This window comes from Physella acuta, unplaced genomic scaffold (assembly GCF_028476545.2).
Source record: "Physella acuta isolate Inbredline_101_S28 unplaced genomic scaffold, ASM2847654v3 ptg001703l, whole genome shotgun sequence".
Classification (NCBI taxonomy): domain Eukaryota; kingdom Metazoa; phylum Mollusca; class Gastropoda; family Physidae; genus Physella; species Physella acuta.
The window spans coordinates 245179-253944 of NW_026733216.1; the positions used below are offsets into that span (position 1 = coordinate 245179).

The 8766-nt window shown below is 36.3% G+C and overlaps 1 protein-coding gene across 1 annotated transcript; it reads left to right on the forward strand.

The window, feature by feature from the left end:
• The first annotated feature begins 364 nt into the window (after window positions 1–364).
• Window positions 365–4365, forward strand: LOC131930025 (uncharacterized). Its single transcript, XM_059286390.1, has 4 exons — window positions 365–763; window positions 934–1004; window positions 1769–1930; window positions 2489–4365. The coding sequence occupies exons 1-4, from the start codon at window positions 442–444 to the stop codon at window positions 4253–4255; spliced, it is 2322 nt and encodes a 773-aa protein (XP_059142373.1). The 5' UTR covers window positions 365–441; the 3' UTR covers window positions 4256–4365.
• The last annotated feature ends 4401 nt before the right edge of the window (window positions 4366–8766 follow it).

The window sequence follows — 8766 nt, forward strand, 5'->3', positions numbered from 1 at the left end:
ATCATGGCTCTGAATAGAGATGTAACCTTTATATCTGAGAAAAAATTTCGGACGATATTTCGAATCGTCCCTTTGAATCCTGGTCAAAACATCTACAATCTACATTTACTAATCAGAGTGTTAACGATGTCAAACCTTTAATTACATATATTATATAGATCTATTAGTGATTGGAAAAGTTTAGGATTATTCTAGACAAGTGAAAAAGAATAATCATTTTTTGTGGAAGGGTAGAAAATATGTGTCCCAATTCTCTCCACTTTCCCTTACTACTATTAAAAATCTGTTTAGGTATTATTTTATGTAGCCTAACTATTTTACAATAGTACCGTAAAATATACCTTTTTTTCCTATTAGATTTTTTTTTTATTTGATGTTCACATCCTGCCCTTCAATTTGTCTGGGATTGACAAGCAATGCCTAGAATTGATTAGCTGAAACATGGAAGGAACCAAACTTAGCCTAGAAGAATGCTCCTGTCCCATCTGTATGTCCGTGTTCATCGAACCTGTCACCATGCCCTGCAAACACTCCCTGTGTATGCCGTGCTACAGGCAGACTGTGGAAAAGGCAAATCTTACTTGCCCTGTGTGCAGGCTGCGCATATCAGTTTGGGCCAGGAAAGCTACCAAGGCTAACTCACTGATTGACAGGAAGAAATGGGATGCTGTGAGGAGGGCGTTTCCTGAAAGGGTACAGAGAAGAATAGATGGGAAAGAGAATGATGATGAAGAAGATTCTGTGTTGGAAACTTTTGAAGCGCGTATGTATAGATAATTTAAAATTTATATAAGATGTGAAAAGCTAACTTTTGAAAAATGTAAAAATGTAGACATAAAACTTTTGAAAGGAAAATTATATTTTATTTAAAGTAACTTATTACCTTTTATCCTCCTTGATATAATTTTCAAAATATGCAATAATTTTTAACAGAGCTGCGCAAGCTGAAAGAGTTGTCTAAACCAGGTGAAATCAGGGAAGAATATGAAGCAGAGCTAAGAAAGGTTAGGTTCTCTAAACATCAAAATGTTATGTATTGTTTCAGTATATCATTGATCTGCCACCAACCATTAGTTAAAAATAACTTTTAGTATAGTATTAAACAAATTATGGGATGGTGTTGTTGAGGGGTAGAACACTCGACTGCTAATCTGTGTAGTGTAAGTCTTGAGTTCAGTTCTCAGTCACTGAGTCCACCTAGTTACCTGACTAACGTTAGGGAAAGTAAAGGTGGCTGGAGATAGTGTTGACCACACCATCCCTCCTTATGCAGAGGTCAAGAAATAAGTGAACTCTACTTCATCTCCCTGAGAATATTTAGGTCTAAAAGGGGAACTTACTTTACTTTAGCAAATGAGCTAGTGCAGCATGAGCAAGTGCTTATTGCCAACAAGCTAGTTTCAGTTAGAAACCTTTAATATGAAGTGGATTTAGGATATCAATTTTGAGATTTTGTTATTTAGAATTACATATATGCGCACACATTAGTGGTGTAAATTTTTTAAAATCTTTAATTTATTTTAATAGTCCCTTAAGAAAATTCTAACTAATAATGCGTAGTATGAAGATGCTAAAATAAAGACTAAATTGTAAATTTGATAACTCTCTGAATCACATTTTGGATTGTTTACAGTAAGATCATCATTACTCTGGTATACTACAGTTTTCATCATTAGTAATGCTTTAGAGCTGACTATATAAACTCCTAGTGTGTCTAGTAGTACAATGCTGTAGTGATGCTTATATTTGCAATGAATTCTGTCTTCAGCTACAACAACAAAGAGATGAGGAGGCCAAAAAGGAAGAGGAAGCCAGTGCAGCTCTGATACGGGCTCTGCAACAACAAGAGGAGAAAGAATTAGAGGAGCTGAATAGACAGAGGGAAGAAATGGAGAGAATTGACAGAGAGACAGCCAAGCAAGTATTTCAAGTAAGTCAAGTTTTTTTTATAGCTAGCATGCAATTCTTAAGTTTAGTTTTTTGCTATTTGGGTTGAAAAGCATAATTTTTGTTTCTTTTAAAAATGCTGTTTTAATATTGTTTCACATCTGAAATCGTTTTACAAGGTTGACAATGTGATTCAGAAAATGCAACATGACATTATAACCTGCATTGTGGCACTTTAAAAAAGTAAAGTTCCCTTTTCAAACCTGACAGTCTATAGGGCAAGTGAAGTAGAGTTCACTTGTTTCTGTGACCTTGGCATATGAAGAGATAGTGTAGTCAACACTATGCCCAGCCGCCTTTATTTTCCCTAATATGAGTTAGGTACCCATCAGAGTTGGGTGGATTCAGGGGCGGTCTACTGACTTGAACCCGGATTCGAACTCGAGACTTACAGGTTAGCAGTCCAGCTCTCTACCACTAGACTACTCCGTCCCTGTGACACTTTACTTTCTCAATATTTTCTACATAAATTTTTTGAAAATCCAATTTGAAAATTTTATGAGTTGTCACCTCACCCTTTGTTTTGTCCTTATGGTTTCAGGAAGTAGCCGTTGACCATAGAGAAATACAAAGTCCCACAGCCACCAAGCAGAAGCAGGTGACTCGCGGCACCAAGAAAGGCAAAGTCTCCCAACCCAGCCAACACTCCAGCAACCACCTGACACTGAACACCTTCTTCTCACCCAAACCCCGCCACGCCGTCAGTGCCCCCGCCGCGGCGGACATGCAGCATCAACCCTGCAGTAGCTCCAATACTTCATGGAGGGGGTTCGCACCCTGCTCCCCTATTCGCTCCTCCAGTCAAGTCAGTAACGACGACACAATCTCTAGTGAATATACAGACGCGTTTCTCCCTGGATCTTCAAGACTTTTCCAGCCCATAGCCGGGTGTGAAAGGACGCCCCCTAAACAATTACCTGATGGACGGTTTCTTGATCCAGTTGTTGTGAGCTCAACTCCTAAAGCTCTCTTTCCTTTATCTCCCAAAGGTTCTCCTGGCTGTAGTCTAAATCAGTTATGTAACACAAATAGTCCGCACAACAGCCAAGCCAGTTCTGAAAATTCCTCACCTCCAGTTTTGTGTGACTCAAGTTCCTCATCCACTGTCTCATCCGTCGTCAATTTTTTTGGTAAATATTTCAGAAAGGTGAGGAAAGAGGATGGCGTGGAGGTGTTAGACAGCTCAGCAGCTGTGGAAGATCTGTCTGGAACATGCAGTAAAGCTGGTAGCACTAGAGACCAGGTGCATGTGGAACCGCATGCACCTGCTGGCGTTAAAGATAATCCACCTACTGGTATTAAAGATAATCCACCTACTGGCGTTAAAGATAATCCACCTGCTGGTATTAAAGATAATCCACCTGCTGCACTGAGCAGAGCTCATGGATCTAAAGCACCAACACCTACTTCCATGTGTACAGCTAATAGAGCTAAAGATAGCAAGCCAGCAGTACTTGGTGCATCTGATGCAATTGTTGACAGTTTGAATAACGATAACCCCACAGAACAACAAGCCATCAACCGTTTGAGCACTGATATTAATCTTGGCCCCTCTCATAAATCCCCAGTGACAAGTGATAAAGATGACATTATTTCCGTAAGTGACATCAGCGATGATGACACAGTTATTTATTCTGATTTCGAAGGAGAAACAAGCACACCAAAGCACAGAGATTCTCCTAGTTCAGTGTGCTCCAACATGGAGTCGTATCACAATGATGAAACTAAAATATTGTCTCAAAGAAAACCAATGACTGAAGGAAATAACAAAGGGCGCTGTGATGATGTAGAATGTTTTTTCGATGGATATGACTCTGATCATTTAATTTCTAAAAAGAAGGGAAAACCTTTGCAATGTGAGTTATTCCCATCAGTTCGTCTTTCACGTTTATCTAACAACAATGTATCAAGTTGCAACAGCAAGCGTACTGCTGCCCATATAAAGGGTAAACGTAAGTCAAAATGTAATAATAACAATAATACGTTGGATGGATATGTAATGAAAAACATTACACAATCTTCACTTCAGGAGTGTAGCAGCACCCAAGAAGAAAAGTCAGTGAGTTGTGATAGGTTAAGTGACGCTAGTGTCAGTTGTGATAAGTCAAACAGCAGTTTTGGTGAGGCAGATTTGGATGTAAGTGATGATGTGAGGCGCACCATGAGCCAGGAGGAGATAGACCACATGCTTGCTGTGAAGCTGCAACAGATGTATTCACGCCTTGATAAGAAGGGAATCAGGGTTGATCGTTTCCAAGGCTCTGGAGGGGAATATTCGTTCAGACCAAAGCGACAACGCAGAACTTGATAGTTGAGGTATTCAGTTATTTGAACAAGGCTAAACTTAATATTCTAGGATAGTTGGGTTTTTTTTTTTAAATTGTATTAATTTCATCTGGTCGAGTAGAGAAATATTTTACACTTGTTGTTTCCACTCACATGGATAACAACACTCTTTCTGTAAGGCACATTAAAAGCTCAAATAGATTTTTTAAGACCCTTTCAGCTACAGTTAAATGTGTATGTCACCACGTCAGAGGACACTGATGAACCCCTAAGCATTTTTCACAATGTTAACTGCGGCTGTTTTTCCTCTTTTCCTACTGTGACTTATACTTATAAAATATGAAAAGAATCAATAACATGTCAAAATAAAAGAATTATTAGTTGTAGTAAGGGATGAATGTGTTTTTCTTATGCATTAAATCTGATTACACTACAATTTTTAAACTGCTGTAGATTTTAAGAAAGGCAATGGTTATCTGATTAGTGCTTTTAAAAAGAACTTTTTAAACTGAATATAACCATCATTATTTTTGTTGAAAAACTAAAACTGTATTTAAGATCATTTGTACTGAAATTTACTGAAGAAAATCAGTATTTTGTGTCATACTTCAGGCTCATATTTTGGTGATTTAAAGTTATTTTTCTTTGAGTTGCAGCAAAGGAATAGGAACATCTTTTAAAAAGTTTTAGGTATTGCTAATTGTATTTCAAAGTATTCTGGTTTTTCTTTCTCCTTCCCCCCCCCCACCCAATTATTTTTCCTCAATTTTTTGTGAAGCACCATGTACTTAGGAATTATACTTATCCTGACTAGCCTAGATATTTGTTTTACACAAACAATATTTATACATTTTCTCAGCTTATACCAAACAAAACCACTCATTATATATTTACCGGTACCTTATATTCAATAAACAACATGATAAATTTAATGAAATACAAAACAAAATTCACTTGGAAAATTTGACAAACATTTTATGTGGTACCAATAAAATGGCCTATCTTATTTAATATTGGGTCAATGTATGTTTTTATATTTCATCAGTCATGCAAGTGATAAATAATTAAAATCTAGTGTGATGTTATATATCTTAATAACTTATCTGTCTTGTTGAAATCAATTGTTCTGCATATGCAATTTTTTAAAACTAAAAGTCTTGTTCTGTTAAACTAAGAGCTAATTATGGCCCCTTAATTTGTAGACTTTTTTTACAATAATATATTTCATCCTTGATTCCTGATGTACATTATATTGTTATCTAAAACCATGAGTTTTTTAGATATCATTTAAATCCTCATTTCAATATGATTTGCATTTTATTTGTTTTTTTATGGGCCAACATTGTCGTTAATAAGACAATGTACTCGGCCACCCACTTATTACTAAATTAAACTGATTTTTATTTTAATATCAAGCCTGGCCAGTATCTCTTGGTTTGATAAATCATTTTATTTTTGTACTTATTCCTTTTGTTAGATCCTAGGTCACTGTCTAAAAATGGAATGACTTACTAGTTGATTTCTGAATTTTAAATTTTTCAAAAAATACTTTATAAAATGTATACAATTTAACAAGTCTTATACTTACTTATCTATAGTTTGCTTAAAAGGATGTTAATTTGTATCTTCACTGTACTGTTTTATGATCTAGTCGATAATACAGTTGAATGAAGACTTGGTTCTAACATGTAACATGACATCTTGCAAAGTTACTTGACATATGACATCACCACTTTCAGAGACTAAAGGGTTAAACCTAACATTTTTTGTTACCTGAATGTTTGAGAACTTGACTAAGGAAAAATATGGCTACAGGTTTTTTTATACAATAAAGTAACAATATTTAACAAAATAAAAGTGTTTTTTAAACTTTACTTTTAGAAGATATTATTTATTGATTCATTTACATTCACATCATAAATATTCAATAGTCAATTATATTTTGTACATAGACATTTATCAAATGGACACTAAACACAATCTACATGGCACAGTTTTTCTGTCTGTTCAAATAATGTCTTGAATAGCAATATGTTTATATATTTAACTATAACAAGCAAAAGAGTTACTAGGTAACAAATACAAATATATTTAACTATTTACCTCATAAGAGCTCTTTGTTTTCCAAAAAAAAAAAAAGAAGCCAAAATTAGTAAAATTTAAAAAATTACAAGTTCTTGGAACTTTTTGTTTGTCTTTGCCATCATTGTTGACATGGATACAATTACTATGCAATCCTTACATTGATTTTTGTTATCTTGTTTCTTTTTGCATTCAAATTTGAGCTGGCTTTTGCTGCTTGAAGTGTTATTTCGAATTCTGGTTATATTTTTTTGTAAATATTAAAAAATTAAAAGCAGATCATCAATGCACATTTTATGTTTGTTGTATTTGTTTCTTAAACAAAAAATTGGTACTTTCCTTTTACTTTTAGCTTAATCAATTTAAATTATAGTAATATTTGATTTGCTATACCTAGCATTTATTTAATCATGTGAAAAGCACAAATGTAAAAATGTAAACAAAAATAATGTGTTGTATTGTCTATGCAGTTATTTGATTTATCACATGTTCTATATAATAGTGTTATACATGCCGTTGAAAGTGGACTTTACGAAAGGGGGGGTGGGGGCTTATTTTGCCGACTTCCAAGGGAGCACAATCAGCACCGGTTTTTTTTTTTAAATTAAGAATATCTGGCCATGACAGACTAAAGAAGTGTAGTGATGAGTCATTGCTGTTCAATCGTTTAGTTGTATTATCGACACGCAGGCTTAGAGCGGACGTCTAGTTACACGTACATCACGCGGCCAAAGGTGTCTCCGTGTTTCCTAGAGTTTTATTTTACATGTAAATCTGTAACATCGAACTAAAAACCAAAAGATAACCGATAAGGAAAATGCTTTTGTGGAACTTTCTTTTAATCAGTGTACCAAACCATTACAAAAGGTGGAATGCATTATGCATTATGGCTTTAAAAACCATCCACTAGATGAACCCAAAGAAGGCACGATGGTCATCAACATCAAGATATCGATCTCATTCTTACTGGAAGCTTGGGATTCTAAACCACGAAAATGTCTTAGCAGCTAAGAAAATTAGCTGTTAAACAAGCCCGAGAGCCTAGATATTAAGCGTCCATCTTCAGGAGCCAGATACCACGATGTTGCAGCCACAAATGAATCATCAACATCGACAGGGAGTGAACTCCACATCGGTGTTGACAAGCTCACGAGGCCCTTTAGTTCATAGATGGCACGGAGGAGACTGTATGGATCTAGTATTTAAGCGGACGTACAAGAAAGCATCATCGGTCAACTGATAAAGCGTATGTTGCAACCTATATTTATCTAGAAAATAATATAGACCGTACATTTGTTTGGCGCGACCTTATGTCCTTCCTTCCGTCATCGGTATAGCCACTTTGTCTTCGCTTTTAGTGTTGGTGAATGTGGTTTGGGGTCATCCATAAATGACGATTTTTTACCTCCCCCCCCCCCCCCTCCGTCACGCGTCGTCACAGAAAGCCAGACCCCCCCCCCCTAAAATGACGTCACACCTCAGCTACAACCCCCTCCCCCCCTCAAAATTGCAGTTGAAATTTTTTTAAACATCGATATTTTTCCAAAATCTTGTATGAACTCTGTCAAAATAGAGTATTTTAATCAATTCCTATTACAATTTGTTAAAACAACTTTCTAAAACGCAAAATAACTTCTAAAATTCGTTTTCTAACATTGCTTTTTGATAATACAAGTGTGACTTCTGAACCCCCCCCCCCCCTCCTCCCCCTCATCACACACCGTCACAAAACTGTTACTGTGATTTGTTGTTTTATAAAACTTGTCGGCCTTTTGTCTTGTCGGCCTTTTGTCTTGTCGGCCTTTTGTCTTGTCGGCCTTTTATGGCTGTCGGCCTTTTGTCCATGTCGGCCTTTTGTCCGGATCCCGGCCCAGATGGATCGATATTGGAACTTGTCTTGTAGACAGAGGAAAGAGAAAGCAGACAAACATCTGAGCTAAAGATTGTATCTTTAAAAAAAAACGTTGTACCAAACATTTGCAAAATGATGAATATTTAAATTTTATGTCTTTGAAGAGCCAACCACTGTGTTACCAGATGTCAGCTGCTAACAAGAAACTTGTGTGAGTCTAAATCACTGGAATGTTTTAACTGTTAAGAAAATTAACTGCAAAACTACAGCTAAAATGAGATTTTTATTTTTTTTCCAACCCAATTTGGCGCCCCTAGGGTCGGCGCCCGGGGACATATGTACCCCCCCCCCCCCCCGTCGCTACGCCTCTGTGATTAAGATTATAATGTTAGGTGTTGTATCATCCCTTATATTAATGGTGCACCGTTGGGTTGGTTCTGTATGGGGGGGGGGGGGGATTGTTAACTCACAATTTATTTAGTCTTAGATTCATGAGTTAAATTGTTTCTAAGCCCAGGAAGGAATATTTTGTAACCCTAATTACAGTGTAAATCACAGTACTGCCTGGATTTTATCCCTGTTTTTTTATGGGGCAATAT

Bases quoted from the DNA above. Each gene is read 5' to 3' on its own strand.
- LOC131930025 (XM_059286390.1), top strand. From the start codon at position 442: ATGGAAGGAACCAAACTTAGCCTAGAAGAATGCTCCTGTCCCATCTGT. The intron at 1,005-1,768 runs GTTAGGTTCTCT...TTCTGTCTTCAG, and splicing joins ATGAAGCAGAGCTAAGAAAG to CTACAACAACAAAGAGATGA. The intron at 1,931-2,488 runs GTAAGTCAAGTT...TTATGGTTTCAG, and splicing joins CAGCCAAGCAAGTATTTCAA to GAAGTAGCCGTTGACCATAG.